This window comes from Nyctereutes procyonoides, unplaced genomic scaffold (genome assembly GCF_905146905.1).
Source record: "Nyctereutes procyonoides isolate TBG_1078 unplaced genomic scaffold, NYPRO_anot_genome, whole genome shotgun sequence".
NCBI classification, from domain to species: domain Eukaryota; kingdom Metazoa; phylum Chordata; class Mammalia; order Carnivora; family Canidae; genus Nyctereutes; species Nyctereutes procyonoides.
Window position 1 is genome coordinate 74,503,722 of NW_026575146.1, and position 19,185 is coordinate 74,522,906.

General features: G+C 54.8%; 1 protein-coding gene across 3 annotated transcripts in view; it reads right to left on the reverse strand.

Annotated features, from left to right (window-relative positions):
• Window positions 1-19,185, reverse strand: part of BICRA (BRD4 interacting chromatin remodeling complex associated protein) — an 82,809-nt gene that overhangs the window by 15,996 nt on the left and 47,628 nt on the right. For all 3 annotated transcript variants that reach the window (XM_055309955.1, XM_055309953.1, XM_055309956.1), the window contains 6 exons: window positions 10,565-10,665; window positions 9,094-9,139; window positions 8,967-9,009; window positions 6,777-6,842; window positions 2,584-4,572; window positions 1,833-2,009 (listed from right to left, as the gene is read on the reverse strand). In XM_055309955.1, the coding sequence (XP_055165930.1) occupies window positions 1,833-2,009; window positions 2,584-4,572; window positions 6,777-6,842; window positions 8,967-9,009; window positions 9,094-9,134 (2,316 nt within the window). In that variant the 5' untranslated portion in view covers window positions 9,135-9,139; window positions 10,565-10,665. The remainder of the gene's footprint in view (window positions 1-1,832; window positions 2,010-2,583; window positions 4,573-6,776; window positions 6,843-8,966; window positions 9,010-9,093; window positions 9,140-10,564; window positions 10,666-19,185) is intronic.

The following is a 19,185-nucleotide window of genomic DNA, read 5'->3' on the forward strand; positions in this document are numbered from 1 at the left end:
ACCGTAGGAGCTAGTCTAGAACGTGCCTGTGCCAGGCAGGTGCTCTGTGAACATGTGAAGTGGCAGGGCACAGCCACGGTGCTCGGGGGAGACTCTACGGACCCCCCAAGTACAGCTGACCACGGGAGGCTTGGGGAGGGGAAGCCGCTGGCCTGAGGGACCGAGGCCTGCATCTGACCCATTCCAGAGACACTGCTTCCATCTTGAGTAGCTCACAGGCCAGGCGGCTCCTGGCCTCCTGTCCCTCCCCCACTTCTGCTTCTTTCTCCTCCTGGGGGAGAGATGGCCTGATGCCATCTTGGCCCTGTGTTCAAAACTACGCCTCTGGGCCGGATCCTGCTCTACCCCACCACGACCATAAAATAATAATGGTAAGAGCAAGTGTTTATCGAGGGCTGACGCTGTGCTAAGCATATGCCAACTCACTCCCCACAGGCCTCGAAGAAACCATTATTTCCATTTTCCAGATGAAGAAATCAAGGTTCAGCAGCCATGGGGAAGTGTTCAGGGTCAGCACAAGGCCAGGGACATACTAACTGCCTTCCTTCCCCAAATAATCTGTTTAAGGGAAAGAAGAAACTGGTTGCTTAAGGTCACATGGCAAGCAGCAGAACCTGAGAATGAAATCACGGCTGTTTAAGGCCAAAGCCCATGCTGCTTTCTGCCATACTGACCTTGCTGATATCATTCCCCCTCCCACCTCATCTACCTATCTGCCAGTCCTTTCTGAATGAGTACAATATCCACCCCCACCACCACCCCCAAAATAAAAAGTAGCCCTCTCTGAATTCTCATGTGCCTATGACTCATATGAGACAAAGGCTAATTTTCCTAATATGTAAAGCGTTTCTACAAATCAACAAGAAAATGACCAGTGACCCAGATTTTAAATTTGGTAAGAGGTACAAGCAGCCAACTCCACAGAAAACATAAATAGCTCTAAATCTACGAAAGCCTGCCCAACCTCATTCACAGTATGAAAAGTAGGTTTCCTACTTTTCACCTACCAGACTGGCTAAGTTCAAGACACTGCTGAGGTTGTGGAAAAACCAGGCATAGGCAATATACTGCTGATAAAGGGTAAACCGATTTATACTCCACAGAGGACAATCTGGCAGCATCTGTCAAAACTGAAAGTGCAAATGGCCTTTGACATACCCAGCACTTGCCTCTTTAAGAACAAAGTGACATACGTACAGTCATTCTTCGCAGCTTCATTCAACACAGCTAAAGATTGGAAGTGACCTGACTGCCCAACAAGGACTGGGTAAATACATAACAGTGGAGTACTGTGTGGTCCTGTGAAAGAATGATGTACCGTCTCTCTCGAAAGGAAACTTAAAATGATAAAAAGATGCAAAACTGAATGCAGAGTATGCACCATGTTTGCAAAAATGGGAGGGAGAGAATCCAGGTGCCATTTTCCTTGTCCATGTGTGGAAAAGGATGCAAGAAACTGCCCTCGGGGAGGGAAAGCAGGAGGCTGTGGTTCAGGAGCAGGGGCTTCTCAGCTAGAACTTTGGTAGCTTTTGAGATCTGAACCCTCTGAATGTACCACTGATCCAGATCCGAAAATAATTCGAGGAAAGAACTGCCTGCTGTGTGCACCTCTACCTAGAGTGTGGGCTCCCCCAGGTCTGGCCCTGGTCTTAGGAGTCCGGGACTGTCAGAAGACCCTCAGGAAATATCTGGGGAGTGAAGGAGCACCCTTCCCAAGCCAGCAAGACAGAGAGGCAGGCGGAGCAGCCAGAGCAGCGAGGAAGGAGCGAGAGGAGGGGCGGCAGGGGCGAGCTCGGTCTGAGCTGGGACAGAGGCTGCCGGGGTTCATCTACCTGGGGGGCCGGCGCTGGGGAAGCCTGGCTGTCGGGGGCCTGAGGGCCGAGGCCAGCTCCTTTGGCGATGGGGGTGCTCGGGGCTGGGTCTTGGGCGGGAGGCGGGGCGCTGACTATGACCGAGGCGGGCACGGAGAGGTGGGGCCCGTCTGCAGAGAGGGGCTGCTGGCTCCTCTCCTGAAATGGGCAGCCCGCACAGGGTCAGAAGGCCGCCCCATGGACCCGCAGCCTCCCTTCCCCACCCCGAGACCCCGGCCTCCCCGAGGCTCTGGAGAAGGGGGTGCTGGGAACCGGGCAGAGGGGCACAAAAAGGCTGGGTGCAGAGGCCAGGGAGGCTAGGAGCCCCGGGGTCCAGGCACCAGGGAGGCCGCAGCCCCAGTCCGGTGCCCCCTTTTCCCCGTCAATCTTCAGCTCCACCTCGCCCGCAGCCTCCGGCCCCATCTGTCCGAGTCTTGCCCACTCCCTCTGAGATTCCCATGCCCTCCAGCAGGAGGACAGACGCCAGTCGGCCAGCCGGGGAAGCCCCCTCCTTGTCTGTCAGCACCTGTCACCCCAGGGCTTCCCCGTAGGGGACGTGCATCCTGGGAGCAGGAGTGCCACCTCTGAGATGCTCTCCCTAGCCCACCAGACCCTCCCCAGTCGCCTCCACCACACAGTTGTAGCTCCAGCTCCTGGCCCGTCTCCACCGCAGCCCCCTGTCCCTACCCTGCTCCCCTTCACCCCCCACTTCCCTGCCAGCCCAGCCCGTTACCTGAGGCAGGAACATCTGCAGGGAGTCCTGAGTGAGGATGGCCGTGGTGGCGGCAGAGGGCGGCTGTCCCAGGACGATCTTCTCGGGGCTGGACGCCAGGCCTGGGCTGGGCTGGGGGGTGGTGGCCTGAGGTGGTGCGGTGGCCTGAGGGGTAGGGGCCTGCGGGGGCGGCGGCGGCTGCTGCTGCTGTGGCTGCTGCTGCGCAGGTGGCGGCGGCTGGAGGCCCAAAGGCAGTGGGGTGCTGACCGCCGGCGGCGCCTGGGGGGCTGTCTGCACGGTGAGGACAGGTGCGGCCTCTCCGGCGGCGGCAGGGGTGGCCGGCTGCACCAGCCCATCAGGGGCGTTGAGCATGGCCACGGCGCTGGGGGGCAGGGTGACCCCCTGGAGGACGGTAGTGGCAGCGGGGCCGGTGGGCGCCGGCTGGCTCTGCGTGGGCAGGCTGCCCGCGGCCAGTGACACGGGCATCTGGAAGAGTGCCGGCTGGCCCACCTGGATGGGGGCGGCCGAGAGGATGTGGGCCGCGCTGTGGGTCCCGGAGTGGGGGGCCAGCACGGGGCCCAGGCTCAGCGGACCGGCCAGGTTCTGGTTGGTGAGGATGGGGTTTGCGATGAGCTGTCCGCCCGCGTGGGGGGCCGCGGCTGCCAGGATCTGCCCCCCGACATTGGTGGGCAGGGCCGAGAGCGTCTGGGGGAGCTGGACGGCGGGCGCGCCGGGCAGCAGGAACTGGTTCTGGCCTGGCAGCATGTGCTGGGCGGGGATGACGATGCTGCTGCCCTGGTTCAACAGGTGGACGCTCATGGGCTTGCTCAGGGCCCCGGGGGGCTGCGGCGGGGCGGCGCCCGTCGTGGTGGCCGGAGGCTGCTTGAAGACATTGGCTGGCAGGGCAGGCGCGGGGAAGCCCGACAGCACCACGTTCTGGCCGGCCTTGCCCGCTGCCATGAAAGTCAGGTTCTGGGGGGCCTTGGGCTGCTGCGGGAGGCCCCCGGCCTCGCCCTGGATGGTGAGTGTGGTGCCCGCGGGGGCGAACGGCTTGGGTGTCAGCTGGTAGAGCTTGGGGGGCAGCACGCCGGCAGGCTTGGGCTGGATGGGCGTGGGCGTGCGATGCAGGATCACGTTGGGCGCTGGAACCAGCGGCGATGTGCCAAGGCCGGGGGCCACCGCCAGCGGCTGCCCCGAGGGCGCCCCGCTGGCCGCCGCTGTGGCAGCTCCCGCCCCTCCGAACACCGAGTTCCCATTGAGCGTGGTGGCCACGGCGGTGGGGAGGTTCTTCTGAATGACCAGGCCGGCCCCCTGGGGCGAGACGCCGGCCGATGCCAGGGTCACCGGCTCCGAGGGGCCGGCCGCCGAGGCCAGATAGCCGCTGACAGGCACCTGCTTGGCCAGGAGCTGGGAGGTGGGCGGGTTGAGTGCCATGACGGGCTGGCCCACCACCTGGATGGGCGCCAGGCCGAGTGTGGCCGCCGTGGCGCCCCCGGGACTGCCGTTGGGCAGGCCCTGGAGGCCCGGGATGGGCTGCAGGGTCACATTGCCCAGGCCCACGGGCTGCAGGAAGGGCTGGACGCTCAGGGCTTTGTTGACCACGTCCTGGGGTGGCACCAAGGCCTGGTGGGTCAGCACGGTGGGCGGGGCCTGCAGCCCCAGCAGGTCGGTGCCGCCCGGGAACAGGGCCTGGGGCCCAGCGGCCACAGCAGCGGCCCCACCAGCACCGGCCGGGCCTGCTCCACCATCGGCGGGCTGCAGGGTGGGCAGCTGGAAGGGGCCCAGGTCCAGCTCGGCCTCGGCCTCAAGTGTCTGCTCAGTGATATTGGCCTCTTGGAGGCTCTGCTGGAGGATGTCGCAGGGCTGGTCGGCACCTCCACCACCCCCGCCGCCGCCCCCTGCGGCAGGCGAGCCCAGGATTGCATCTTCCAGGAAGTCTAGGTCCACGCTGGGGGCTGGCTGCGTGGGCTCTGGGCTCAAGTGGTTGCCAGAAGCTTCTTGCACATGGAGCTGGAGACGGGGTAAGGTGGGAAAGGAAGAGCAGAGGTTAGCAAGCAGCTGGTTCGGGGCACAGCCGAAGCAATAGGACCCTGGTGCCTGTGCAATATGGGTGGAGGAGAGAAGATTCCAGCTGGAAGTGGCCAGACCTAGGGTCGAATGCCAGCACCACCATGGCTTAGCCATACAACCTGGGGCCTGCTTACTCTGGCCTCTCCCTCTGTACCTATGAATAGAATGGAATAAAAACCATCCTTTAAAGAGCCATAAAGGCCCATCATACTTACCTGCAATCCCAAAGCTTGAAAAGGCTCTGAAAACTGCAAATGTTTTCCTAACTCATTTTGGTGGCAAAACCTGACCAAAAGTGACATGGGGCGCTCAGGGAGGGCCATAATTTGTCCAAGTAACATGACTTTTCTCGGGTCTGACCACAGAAAGTTGAATGTGGATGTGTTAGGTGACATTCTGCATCACTTTCCCAGAGTCTGGAAGATTCTGGATTCTGAAATGTGCCTGGCCCCAAATGTTTCGGATAAAAGACCACGGCTGTGCTAAAGACAGCAACAGCTACTGCTGTGAGCCTGCCTCTGCGCCCGCAGCGCTGGGAATGACATGTCTACAGTGTCTTCCACATTGTCCCGGATCACAGTCCCAGACAAGTGCAATCAATCCACACATGAATATCTGAGCAAATGTTACACAAGTGACAATTTACTCAGAGCATGTAATCCCCACTGGTATTTGACCAGATGATAGATCAAAATTTAGTAGTTTAAAAGACTCAGACTTAAACGACACGGAGGGCTTACAGCCATACCTGCCACCTTAGCAGGTGTGCGAAGAGCACCATCTAACGTTATTATTATGCCATCCATATTGCTGTCATTGGTAATGGGCTCAGTGAGGTGGGCACTGTCCCCCATCCTCCTTTCCCAGACGGAGAGAGGGGAGTGCTTGGGCGGAAGGGGCCCCTGCTCGGCCCCCCACCCAGAACCAGGCAGTTCTGAGTTCTTAACCACTAAATAACGACAACCAAACCCGCCTCCTAGGACAGTCATGACATTCACTGACCTCACATACGGGAGGCTGAGAACCTGACCAGGGACTTTACGAGTATTAAGAAAAATGGTAATGCTGACAGTAACGATCACAAAATAAGAACACAGGCTCTTTAGTGTTCCTGACTCTATAAACATAGTAATGTGAGCATGATGTTTATTTGTTGGGTTCTACGTTAATCACCTATATTATGAAAGATGAATTATCCAGAATATACTATTACAGTTGTTGTGGGCATTAAATAAAAATGACCGAGGGTGCCTGGGTGGCTTAGTCAGTTAAGCATCTGCCGTTGGCTCAGGTCATGATCTTGGGGTCCTGGGATCGAGCTCTGTGTTAGGCTCCCTGCTCTGCAGGGAGTCTGCTTCTCCCTCCACCTCTGCCCCTGCTGGTGTGCTCTCTTTTGCTCACTGTGTCTCTCGAATAAACAAAACATTAAAAAAAAAAAAAAAAAAAAAAAAAGACCAGAAGGGGCTTGGCGGCAGAGAATAAATGATCAGTGAATCACAGTTAGGATGACCAGGAGGGAGGAGGGAGAAAATGAGGAGGAGGAGGGGTGGGGAGAGGAAAGGAGAAGCCACAGAAGAGGAGAAAGAAGAGGCAAGAACAACTGGCACAGCCAGGTATACATTAGGTGCTCATTTAATGTCTACTGCGCTCCCCACTCCGGGCTTTGCTCATCACCCCTGGCTTTTGTTTTCCAGATGGAGACTGAGGTCTGCACCAGTCAATCCCCTTTGCCCAGGTCAGACCCCACGGCTAAGCAGGGGCAGGGACAGGCCCCCAGACCCCCAGCGGCTCTGCTCCCGAGAGAAGAGTGAACCCCAGAGCTGGCATCTGCCTCAGCTCCCCAGGACCACTCTGTACAAACTGACCCCCAAAGGCCCCAAGGCCAGGGACCTCGGATCCTCACCTCTTCCTGAGGAGCCCCTGGGCAGAGCCATGGTCGTCCCACTGGAGTCCCACCTCTGCCCCACACTGCTATCAGTGACTGCCTCCCCCACCCCCAACAAGATACCTCAGGGGCCCTAACACAACCCCATCTGCTTGCCTCTTGCCATCAGGACCCCCTGCCCACCCACTGGCCATCACCAGGGGCAAGTGAGCCATGACTTGATAGCCTGGGGCCCTCCCCAAGTCCTTGGGCCACTTACCCCAGGACCTTCATAGAAGGCACTTTGGGCCTCCCCGGGATTATCCAGGAGGTCATCACCATCGAGCTGCAACAAGAACCCCCCCACCCAAGGTCAAAGGTCAGATGGGCAGCCAGCAGGCCCTGTTCTGGAACAAAGACCAACTTAAAGTTACACCAGACCAAAGGACAACGATGGGGTGGGGGTGGGCGGGGTGCAAGGAGTACAGGAAACTCCACCTCCAGAAGAGAGGCCTGAAAGAAAGAGGCTTGGCAGCATGTTCAAAACCCAAGGTACTGGGATGCCTGGGTGGCTCAGCGGTTGAACCTTTGGCTCAGGGCATGATCCTGGGGCCCTGGGATCGAGTTCTGCATCAGGCTCCCCGCAGGGAGCCTGCTTCTCCCTCTGCCTGTGTCTCTGCTTCTCTCTGTCTCTCACGAATAAATAAGCAAAATCTTAAAAAACAAAAAACAAAACAAAACAAAAAAAACAACGTGTTCCCAGCACTGAGTCCTAGGCTCTCTGGACACACCTGCCTTGAACTCTAGAATCTGGCCTCTGTGCCTTGGCCCAAGCTGTACGTACCCCTGCTTTCACACTTCACCTCTCCAGCAGCACATCCTTCAGGACTGGTCACATTTGCCACCTCCTCCCAACAACCCCCCGTCCCACCTAAGTCGCACCTTTCTCTTCGTGCCCCAAGTACCCAGTATACCCCATCATCTGGTCACCCAGAGCGCCAGGCCGAGCCTGTTCCCGGAGGGCAGGGACCTGTCTGACCCCCAGAGGCGTCTCTAGCACCTAGAACACAGCCCAGTGTACACATAAGTGCCCATTGAATGTCTGCCTATAGCTGAGCCTCCCCAGCTTCTCTCTGGACGTCTCTCCAGAACTGCAGCCTGGCATGCCCAACAAGCCCCCTTACCCTTGTGGAGTGGGCTTCAAGTTCCCAACCTCTAGAGACACAACCCACTTGGCGGCTTGGGCCCAAATCCAGGAGCCACTGACGCTCTCCTCCTTGACATCTACTCTACCAGCAGGTCTAGTTGACCCTGCCTCCCAGGCAGAGCCCAAAGCCAGCGCCTGGCACCCCCTCCGCTACCCACCCCACGCCTCTGGCCAGCCTCATCCTACTTGCCATCGCCCCTGCTCCACAAATCATCTGATGCTTCTCCTTCCAAGACCCGGGGCTCTGTTTGCTCCCTGGGAGTGTGGGCCAGCTTGGTGACTTGCTTCCAATGAATACAAGGTGTCAAAAGTGGTGATGTGTGACTTCAGAGACGAGATCATAAGAGGCACTGAGCTTCCTCCTGGCTGTTCCCCTCGGGTCACTCACTCTGGGGGAAGCTGGCTGTCATGTTGTAAGGACACTCAAGGATTGTGCAGGGAGGACAATGTGGGGAGGCCCAGAGGCCTCCAGCCAACAGCCTGGGAATGAACCAACTGGGATGCACGTCCTCTGGACCCGAACAACCTGTCAGGTGACAGCGGCTCCAGCTAACATCCTGCCTCAACCTCTGGAGTGCCCCTGTGTCAGAAGCACCCAGCTAGGCTGCTCCCCAAGTCCCGACCCTCAGAAACTGGGAGAACACTGACAAATTGTTTCGGAAGTGTCAGGATACTTTGTTACACAGCCCTAGGTAACCCATACAACTCCTCATGGCTCCACCCTTCCACTCTTCCTTGCTCTACTCTTAGGCCCTGTGTGACCTGTGACTTCTCACCACTTAGCCTCACCGCTTCCAGACTCCCCTTGGGTCTGGCCCCACCAGCCTTCTTTGTTTCTGGAATGTGGCAAATTTTCCAGCATTTTTACCCGCCCCTCCCCTGGCCAGAGCACCATGGGTGCCTGCCTCCCTGTGATCCTTCAAGGTCACCTCTCTGCCCACACTAGCACAAGAGGCCACTGCCCCTGCCCCCACCATTTGTTTTGTTTTAAGCCATTTTTGTTGTGCAAGTGACATGCTTATTTCTTCTCCTGCTCTGCAGGGTTCTGTCCACCTACCCCCTCTGGAAGTTACTGCTTTATTTAATCAAGGAAATGTGTTCAGCGTGAGGAAAGGGATTTGTCCCTGCCATAACCCCTGGGCCCAGTTCACAGAAGGCACAATGCAGATGTCGACTGAATGAGGGGGCGGGGGGGAAAGGTCTCTCAGCCACCAGTTCCACAGCCCCTGCCCCAGGGAGGCCCCTGCCTGCCCCAGCACTCACCTTCTCGGATCCATGTAAGAAGTCATTGAGGGCCTGAGGGTCACTGAAAGACAGAAGGGGAGAGACACTGAGGAGGTGAGGGGCAGGGGAGGGGCGACAGGGAGGGTGGAGGGAGCCCGTTACTCACCAAATCACGTCTAGTAAGCATCTCCCATCCTCATCATCCATCGCCACTGAGCAGGGTGGGGCAGGAAAGGGGGGGCAAGGGTGACAAGTTAGACATAGGCAGCACACCAGGACCCTCCCTTCAAGGACTGCTCCCTGGGACCAAGGTCTCTGGAAGGCCAGGGTTTCTGTTCCCTTGAGTCTATGGGTGTGGGTGGGGGCAGGGACCAGCCAGAGATACCTGCCTTCTCCTCCTCCCTCAGCCTCTTGGCCAGCATCTATCCCTCGCCCACAGTGAGGACATCCACCAGGGCAGAGTGAGCCCTGATCACCGGCAGGCCCGTGCTGAGTGCTTCATACACACGTAACTCTCTTAATCCTCATGGGACCCCCACAAGATGGTCCTGCTGCCCCCCATGCTGTGGATGAGCAAATGGGGGCCTAGAGACTGTCATTCATCTCCCAGCCAGCAGGGGGCAGAGCCAGGCCTTGAACCCAGAGTCTGACCCAGAGCCTGGGCCCAGGCCTCCCCAGGACAGGGCCTGGCCCACCGCAGGGTGTGGCAGGGGTCTGCCTGCCTACCTATAAACCTCTCTGAGTGACTGTCGTGGGCTCCCCTCCCCCAACACACACGTACAAAACAGCCCCCAGCTGGTTAAAGCCTGTTACCCTTGACAGTGTTCTGGGACCTCCTTGCCACCCCAACTCCCATGACCACCCAAGTCCTCGGTGATATAAAGAGGAGTCTTGGGGGGAACTGTCACAATTGGTTCACTAAATCATGCCCCAGAGAATCTGATGAAGGCAAAAGACCCTTTTGTCCAAAACGTGTCAGTGGGCTAGAGACGTGATACCCACTTTCCCCAGGTCTATGGGACACACAGTACACACCTCATGGGCCTTGGGTCCATAAGCCCTGCCTAAAACACTGCAGGCGACGCTGGCAGGACCTGCCCCCCACCCCCACCCCCATCAATGACTCTCCCTTCCAGCTGGCTGTGGGGACCGTCCCCAGAGGTCCTTCCCAGGCTCCTGCTGCACTTGGCAGCACTGACAATAGGTTCTCTCCAGCTCCATATCAGCCCCACCTCTGCTTCCTTCTTCCTGTGTCACCACCAGTTCTGTGGCCTATAAGCCCTGCCCTTCCCGACCAGCCGGGAGCAGGGGTGGGGTGGTGGTGGTGGGGGTGGGGAAGGGCCAAACCAGGGGACAGAAGGGCCAGACCTGCAAGGAATCTGGCAAAAAGGGAAAAGTGGGGAGAAAATTCCACCTGCAGCTGGCATGGAGGCAGGGGGATGGTCCAGATGACCCAGGGGGCCCAAGGCCGGAGAGGGAGGGGCAGAAGGGTGTTGCTAATAAGCCAGGCTCTGCCAAAAAGGAGTGTTCCTTCCAACACCCACGATTGTTCCTTCCTCACCTGGGCCCTGGTAGGTGGAATGAGGGACACGCCCCCCCGGGGGGGGGGCACAAACTGGGACCCTCGGCCCGGTTACCTGTGCTACAAACGAATCATGAAGGGAAGGAGGGGTTGTCCACTCCAGGTCTACGCAGGGCCCCCGGCTGGGGACTTGCGGAGTGTCCTCTCGGGGGCCAGCTGTGGAGAGAACGAGGGAGGCTGTAAGAAAAGTCAGTGACCAGGGGACAGGCTGGGGGGGGGGGTGTGGAGGGAGGAGCCCAGGAGAGGGATTGACCAGACCACGTGTAAAGGGGGTAAGAAAAGAAGGGGTCGAAAACAAGTTTAATAGCACATGAGACTATACCCTATTACCCTACATGCGACATGCCACACGTGCTACAAGATAGAACGTCTTATGATACAGTTTATTGACACTTTGGCCTAATAAAACAGTCAGTTCTTGTTATCCAGGGACTTGGGTGAGCACGCAGCCGTGAGTGCCAGGTGCCCGCTCCCGTCCCCGGGACGACCACAGGGCAGCCTCCCGCGGGCCTCTGCTCACATTCTCATCAACCTGTCAATACGCAGCCCTCGGCTACTGCTCTTTCTGTCGAGAGACACCTCGTTTCCTATAAACTGTTGATTCGTTAACACCAAAACTCATGGCCAACAGCTCTGGGACTCGTGCCTGAAGGACACTCATGTCACACACCCCATCTCTCCGGAGGGCACAACCCAGCCTTCCTGCACTTGGGGGTACTGGGTGGCACTCAGCAGAGTGGGAGGTGAACTGAGAGGGCAAAGCGTGGCCTTGCTCTACTTGGGCAGGAATGTGCACTTGGGGCCACTCAAATTTCTCACATGTCTCCAGATGACCAGGGACGCGTGCTCGGGCATCCATCTGCGGGTTGTGTGTGTTGGCAAACAGGAAACTTTGCAAATATGGAATTGGCTGTGATGACTGTGATGACGGTGCCCGCCGGCCACTGGCTTTAAGGGCTCTCTCCCTGTACCAACCCATCTCGCCTTCCCTAGATCCCTGTGAGGCAGGCACTCTTATTAGCCCCACTCTGTAGATGGAGAAACTGAGGCTCAGAACAGTGAGCGATATACCCAAGAGTCCTTGACTGGTAAGGTGCATGCTGGGGTTTGAGCCAGGGCAGGTTCACTCAGACTACCCGCCCTCACCCGCTATCCCTTGCATGCTCCTTTCCTCATGCTATTTCTCTTTTAGAATCTGCAGCAAATATGGCAAAAATGTCAAGAGGAGATGAAGCTGGGTGGCAGGCTTTGTTATCATTTTAAGAATGCTTGGAATAGTTCCGATTCAAAAAAGCGAGAGGCATGGGAGCACCCAGTGGCTTCCCCTCTTGCTCAGCTGGTGCAGGCCACGGAAAGATCTAGAAAGTATCTGTCACAAGACCCAGGGACACGGGATCCTGTCCCAGCTAGACTCCAGGTGCACTGCCATGGCCTGAGGGTGTTCACGAGCACCCGAGGTGCCTTTGTCAGAGCAGTCAGCTTTGTGGTGGTTCTTCAACCTCAAGCCAGCAGGATTAGAGCAAGGAGTGGGTGCTTCCTAACCAGGACCCTCCAAAGGGAGCCTGCCCGTGAATGTCCAGTGGGAGGCTCCTGACATCCATGTGAGAATTTGTTTTTATTCACATGTTCTTTTTATTTTTTTAATTTTTATTTATTATTTTTAAAAAAGATTATTTATTTATTTATTCATAAAGACACACAGAGAAAGAGAGGCAGAGACACAGGTAGAGGGAGAAGCAGGCACCATGCAGAGAGCCTGACGTGGGACTCAATCCAGGGTCTCCAGGATCATGCCCTAGGCTGCAGGCGGCGCTAAACCGCTACACCACCGGGGCTGCTCTCATATGTTCTTTTTAAAGATTTGTTTGTTTGTTTATTTATTTATGAGAGCACAAGAGAGTGGGGGGCAGGGGTAGAGATCCTCAAGCAGACTCTGTGCTGAGTGTGGAGCCTGACATGGGGCTCGATCTCACGACCCTGACATCATGACCTGAGCAGAAACCAAGAGTTGGCTGCATACCCGACTGAGTCATGGAGGCGCCCCTATTCGTGTTTTCATTCCACTGGTAACAGCAAAGAAATGAAAGGAGGTTTTTTGGCCAGAGGGAGATGCTCTGCCTTGTGATGGGGAACAGTGAAGTGAGGGTTTAAAATGTCACAGCTCAGATTTGTGCATGTAGATTTAAAACATGTAAATTTTAGCTTAAAAAACTGTAAGAGAGGGGTCCCTGGGTGGCGCAGCGGTTTAGCACCTGCCTTTGGCCCAGGGCATGATCCTGGAGACCCGGGATCGAATCCCACATCGGGCTCCCGGTGCATGGAGCCTGCTTCTCCCTCTGCCTATGTCTCTGCCTCTCTCTCTGTGTGTGACTATCATAAATAAATTAAAAAAAAAAAAAACTGTAAGAGAAAAAAAAAAGGGGGCACCTGGGTGGCTCAGTGGTTGAGCATCTGCCTTCAGCTCAGGTCATGATGCCAGGGTCCTGGGATGGAGTCCCACATGTGGCTCCCTGCAGGGAGCCTGCTTCTCCCTCTGCCTGTGTCTCTGCCTCCCTCTGTGTCTCTCATGAATAAATAAAATATTTTTAAAAAAATTGTAAAAGAAGAAAAAAAGGAATCATCACCATCAGGTAGTAGTGGGCGGGGGGGAGGGGAGCAGGTCGAGGGCCGGGGCAGGGGGTAGCGGAACATTGATAACTGTCCGGGCTGGGTGATGGGTACTTGGGAGCTTCACAGTACTATTCTCATCACTTTGTACGTTTTGGAAAGTTTCCATAAAAAACAAAACAGTAGGTCAACAATCACTAGGTCTGGCACCTCTGCTTCCCATGTCTCCCATCAGTTCGATGCCAAGAGGTCCAGCATGAAACGACAGTTCTGGGGTTGGAGTCAGGGGTTCAGATCCCTGCTCCACCATGCACGCACAGGCTGGGTGACCCCGGCCAGGTGACTCCACCTCTCTGGGCTTCCACATGTCCACTGGTCAAACGGTGTGTGATCATCGTCCCCCTGTCTCATATGGCTGCATCTCCCCACGGTCTCCCTCTGATTCCCAGGACCTACCCTGGTCTACAAGGTCAGAAATTGGGAGACAGGCCAGAGTTGCTACATTTTGAATAAATGCTTCCAATCCCAGGGCAGTCAACAGCTCTAAAGTGGCTGGGCACCAACGGCCCACCAAATGGTCGCGGCAAGAATTGAGTGCACCTAGACTGATAAAGGTCCCTTGTGGACAATGGGGTGGCATGTGGGTAAGAGCATGTTCTTCAGCGAGGCAGCCTGGGTTCCCACCCCAGGACTGCCACCTGCCAGCTGTGTGCCCTACGACCAGTTACTTAAACTCCTGTGCCTCAAATTCCCCATCTGGAATATGCGGATGACGGTATGTCCCCTGCCACAGGATTGTTCCATATGAATACCTTTACTCCTTGTGAACGGTGAAGCGTTTTGTGAGCGATAGATACTGCTGTAATAATTTCACCTACCATCCTGAATATGATAGCACATGGCAACCCCCAAAGCTTTCTGGCCACAGCCTAGCCAGGCTAGAAAAAAGTCCCCACGCTCAGGCTTTTCCACCTGCCAGTTGCCACATGTCACCCTTGAACACCTGCAGAAGGCTTTATTTATTTTATTTTATTTATTCATGAGACACACACAGAGAGGCAGAGACACAAGCAGAGGGAGAAGCAGGCCACCTGCGGGGAGCCCAATGTGGGACTCGACCCCAGGACTCCAGGATCATGACCTAGGCCAAAGGCAGCTGCCCAACGACTGAGCCACCCAGGCAGCACCTGTGAAAGGCTTTATAGATCACCTGTTTCAGCTATGGGTCAAGCATATGGGCCTACCTAAACCACCAGACACCAAGCCTCTGAATTCTTCCAGGCCTGTTCTTACCCCCATTTCTCAGATGAGACAAGAGGCTACACAGAATGGCTGTGGAGAAGCCACAGGCCAAACACAGTGGAGGAAACGTGACCACGCAGAGCTAACCAGGTATCCTGCGGCCTGCAACCCAGCAGGCAGAGGGAGGCTTGACGGACATAAATGAACCCATCAACCATCAAAAGAGATAGAATTTGAATACTGCCTGGATATTTGCAATATTAAGAAACTGTGATTAAGATTTAAAGTGGAGGGATAGGGATCCCTGGGTGGCTCAGCAGTTGGGTGTCTGCCTTCAGCTCAGGGCGGGATCCTAGAGTCCCAGGATCGAGTCCCACATTGGGTTCCCTGCATGGAGCCTGCTTCTCCCTCTGCCTATATCTCTGCCCCTCTCTCTCTGTGTTTCTCATGAATGAATGAATGAATGAATGAATGAATAAATAAATAAATAAAATCTTAAAAAAAAATAAAGTGGAGGGATGCCTGGGGGGCTCAGTCGGGGAAGCGTCCAACTCTTGATTCCAGCTCGGGTCTTGATCTCATGATCGTGAGTTCAAGCCCTGCGTTGGGTTCCACGCTGAGCACAGAGCCTATTTTCTCTTAAAAGTTCAAAGTGTAGGGCAGCCCGGGTGGCTCCGTGGTTTAGCGCCGCCTTCGGACCAGGGCCTGGCCCTGGAGACCAGGGATCGAGTCCCATATCGGGCTCCCGGCATGGAGTCTGCTTCTCCCTCTGCCTGTGTCTCTGCCTCTCTCTGTGTCTCTCATGAGTAAATAAATAAAATCTTTAAAAAAAAAAAAGTTCAAAGTGTAATAATGGTATCATGTCTTTTTTTTTCCTTTATAGAGTCCTTACTCTATAAATTTTCTATAATTTTAAAGATTAAAAACACACCCTAAAATATTCAGGGGTGAAATGGTAACATGTCTGTGATTTTCCCCCAAAATAACCCAGCTGTGGGTGTTTGGTGGGGGGGGGGAGGCGGCTAATGTACATTTAAGTTCAGATTAATTCAATGAAATTAGGACAGAGGATGTGAAGACATGTCCCCAAAGAAGACATACAGATGGCCATAAGCACCCGAAAAGATGCTCAACGCCACTCATCATTAGGGAAATGCAGTCAAGACCACAGACACCAGCTCACACCCATTCCGATGGCTATTATCAAAAACAAAACAAAACAGAAAACCCCCAGGAAACAGGAATGGTTGAGGACAAGGAGAAACGGGAACCCTGGGTGGGAATGTAAAATGATGTGGCTGCTGTGAGCAACCGTCCGGCAGTTCCTCGACACAGTAAAATCAGCACTGCTGTGCGACCCAGTTCCAGCAAGCCCACTTCTGGGTACATCCCCCCAAAGAACTGAAAAAGGAGGGTCTCGAGCAGATATCAGCGCACCCGTCCGAACGGCAGCAATATTCACAATCGCCCAAAGGTAGAAACAGCCACGAGTCCGCCACCAGATGAATGGGATATTCCGGTGGAATACTGGAATATTATTCGGGACGAAAATCCTGATCCAGGCCACCACACGGATGACCCCAGAGGACATTGTGCTGTGTGAAGTGAGCCAGACAGTTGCAAAGAGGCAGCAAGCGGAATGCTGGCTGCCAGGGCCCGGGAGAAGGGGGAATGGGGAGTTACTGTTTCGTGGGTGTGGAGTTTCAGTTCTGCAAGATGAAGGGTTCTAGAAGCGGATAGTGGCCATGGTTGCAAAACACTATGAGTCTTCTAACGCCACTGTGCATGCTTAAAAATGGCTAAGGTGGTGGTGGTGGTGGGTGCCTGGCTGGCCCAGCTGGCGGAGCATGCGACTCCTGATCTCAGGGTCATGAGTTCGAGCCCCACCTTGGGTGGAAAGGTGATGTAGATAAATTTTTAAAAAATGGCTAGGGTGTTAAATTTTATGTGTATTTTTTTACCATGAAAAAAAAATTTTTTTAAAAGGAGAATGAGGGGCACCTGGGTGGCTCAGTGATTGAGCGCCTGCCTTCGGCTCAGGTCGTGATCCCGGGGTCCTGGGATTGAGTCCCCCAATTGGGGTCCCTGCAGGGAGCCTGCTTCTCCCTCTGCCTGTGTCTCTGGCTCTCCTCTCTCTGTGTCTCTCATGAATAAATAAAATCTTTTAAAAAATTAAAAAAGGACAATGAGGGATCCCTGGGTGGCGCAGCGGTTTGGCACCTGCCTTTGGCCCAGGGCGCGATCCTGGAGACCCGGGATCGAATCCCATGTCGGGCTCCCTGCATGGAGCCTGCTTCTCCCTCTGCCTGTGTCTCTGCCTCTCTCCCTCTCTGTGTGACTATCATAAATAAATTTAAAAAAAATTAAAAAAAAAATAAAAAAGGACAATGAGAAATAGCAAAGATTTTTTTTTTTTGAATTCACATAAGAGAGTTAAACATTAACATTTATTCTCAGTTCCACTTGCCACATTTCAAGTGCTCAGCAGCCCCGTGTGGCTGGTAGCTACTGTCAGAGACAGCGTAGATCGTGAGCATTCCCATCGTGGCAGCAAGCTCTCTAACTGGACAGAGCTGGTCTGTAAGAGTGGGAACAACTGAAAGTTCAGGTGATGACGAGGGGGTGGTCCACGGTTTGCTATGCTTTCTACTTGGTGTGCATTTGCAGTTTTCCATAATAGAAAGTGTTTACTTTAAAAAAAAAAAAGACTTTGACACCAAGTATCGTATGTCTGTTCTGATTGCTTATTGTCTGTTTTGTTCCCTGTGGGATGCCAGGGCCTGCAGAAGGAAGAGCTCAATAAATATTTGGGGACTGAATGAACGTACAGAGGGCATTAGACAAATCCGTTCATTTGTTCAAGCAGCCTGCTAGGGAGTACATTTGTTAAGCGCTCACTGTGTGCTCAGCATGGGGTTACCATCATGGAGAGACCCTGATGAGCAAAAGCACACCCAATTCTTGAGCCTGGGGGGCATGACCAGTGGATCTCAACCAAGGGTGGCAATGGACATCCCGCTCTTCAACACACGCATACTCAAAAGCTTTAAAAAAGAAGTGGGGCAGCTGGGTGGCTCAGGGGTTGAGCATCTGCCTTTGGCACAAGTTGTGATCCTGGGGTCCTGGGATCGAGGCCCATATCGGGCAGGATAGGATGTCTCTACCTATGTCTCTGCTTCTCTCTCTCTGTCTCTCATGAATAAATAAATAAAATCTTGAAAGAAAAGAAAAGAAGAAAGAAAGAAAAGAAAGAAAAGAAAGAAAGAAAGAGAGAAAGAAAGAAAGAGGGACTGGGACCACAATTCATGTGCAGAGTTACCAGCCCCAAATTGCCCACGTGGGAGGGACATATTGTGCCCCTTCAGAGCAGAAGATTTAAGAGCTATCGAATGGCTCTACCCGAGTCCCAGAACAAAGGGGACACACGGGCAGGGCCACAGCCAACCCACACACGGGCGTGAAACAAGCCTTTGCCACTGAAAGCCCCTGAGACCTGGGGCTCCCGTTACTGCACAGACAGAGCCAAAGCTGCCTGATGTCCCCACCTCGTCCCCGTGCCATCGTCATACCCACTGAGCCCTCCTGGTTGCCAGGGAGGCAGGAGCAATGCAGACTCGAGTGTCACAGCTCAGGACACTCGTCCCCCAAAGCACGCCAGGGGGCCAAAATTCGAACCCAGACCCTGTGATTCTGGAGACCTCCTTCCTCACCACCGGGCTATAAAAAGCAGGAAACGCCAGGCCTGAAAACCTCAAGCTGCTCGCGAGAACAGCCATGACGCAACAATGACAAAGTGTCCTTCCAGAAGATCCTGTGAATGCCTCCTGCACTGGAACCGCGAGCGGAGTTCTGCATTGTCATCAGGAGCTGTGCACAAGCCAGATCGCCCAGCAGGGCGCGGAATGAGAAGTCTCCACCAGGCTCCAGGAACAGGCTGATTCTTCATTTCCCAAAGGGAATCTCGGGAACCCCGGGGGGGGGCGGGGGCGACAGGTCACAAACATCAAAGTCCTCAGAACCGTATCCTTCCGGGATGGGAAGGGGAAAGAGGCCGATGTGGCCGAGCCGGGCTGCTGTGCTCCGAACACCACCGCCCGGCCCTCCCCTCGCCTTACTCACACAAGCCCGATGGCATTCGGGGTAACACTTGCCAACTCCAAGATGTAAACAAAGGCTGTTCTGAGTCAGTCTTTTTCAAACTATGGGTCACGCCTTGGAGGGTTGTGAAATCAAATTAGCAGGTTGTGACCAGGGGAAAAAAAAAATTTTTTTTAAATTAAATAGTATAGAGTCCAATGGGACAGAACAGAAGAGAAAATATTAAAAGGCATCCTACGTGGTAAGCGTTAAATACCGGTTTGTGAGACGGGCTTCAATTATGTGTGTATGCGTACGTATTTCCTACTGTGGGCTGCGGTCGAAATAGCTTTAAAATGATTAGACTAAATCAGTGGCGCTCCTATCCCCTGTCTCCAACGTTCACTTTCCTAGGCTTCCTTGTGGCTAGGGTCGCCCCGGTTCTGCAGATAGGAAGAGCCCAAGGGCACAGACTTGGGGCCGGTTTTTCTTCCAGAATGTAAAGACAGAACTCCCCCAGGGAGAAAGAGCTTTTGCTTCCCACTTCCAGCTTTGGATACAGTTGAGATGACTGGAGCTGTTGCAGCCATTTTGCAACAACGAGGCAACCAACCTAAGGCAGATAAGCCCACCTGCAAGGGAGAGCTGTTGGGAGGACAGAAAAAGAGGCTGAGTTCTTCATGACTCCTCTGCAGTGCCTGCCTCCAGACCCTTAATCCTTACAGCTCAAACCACTATTAGGCTTCCTGT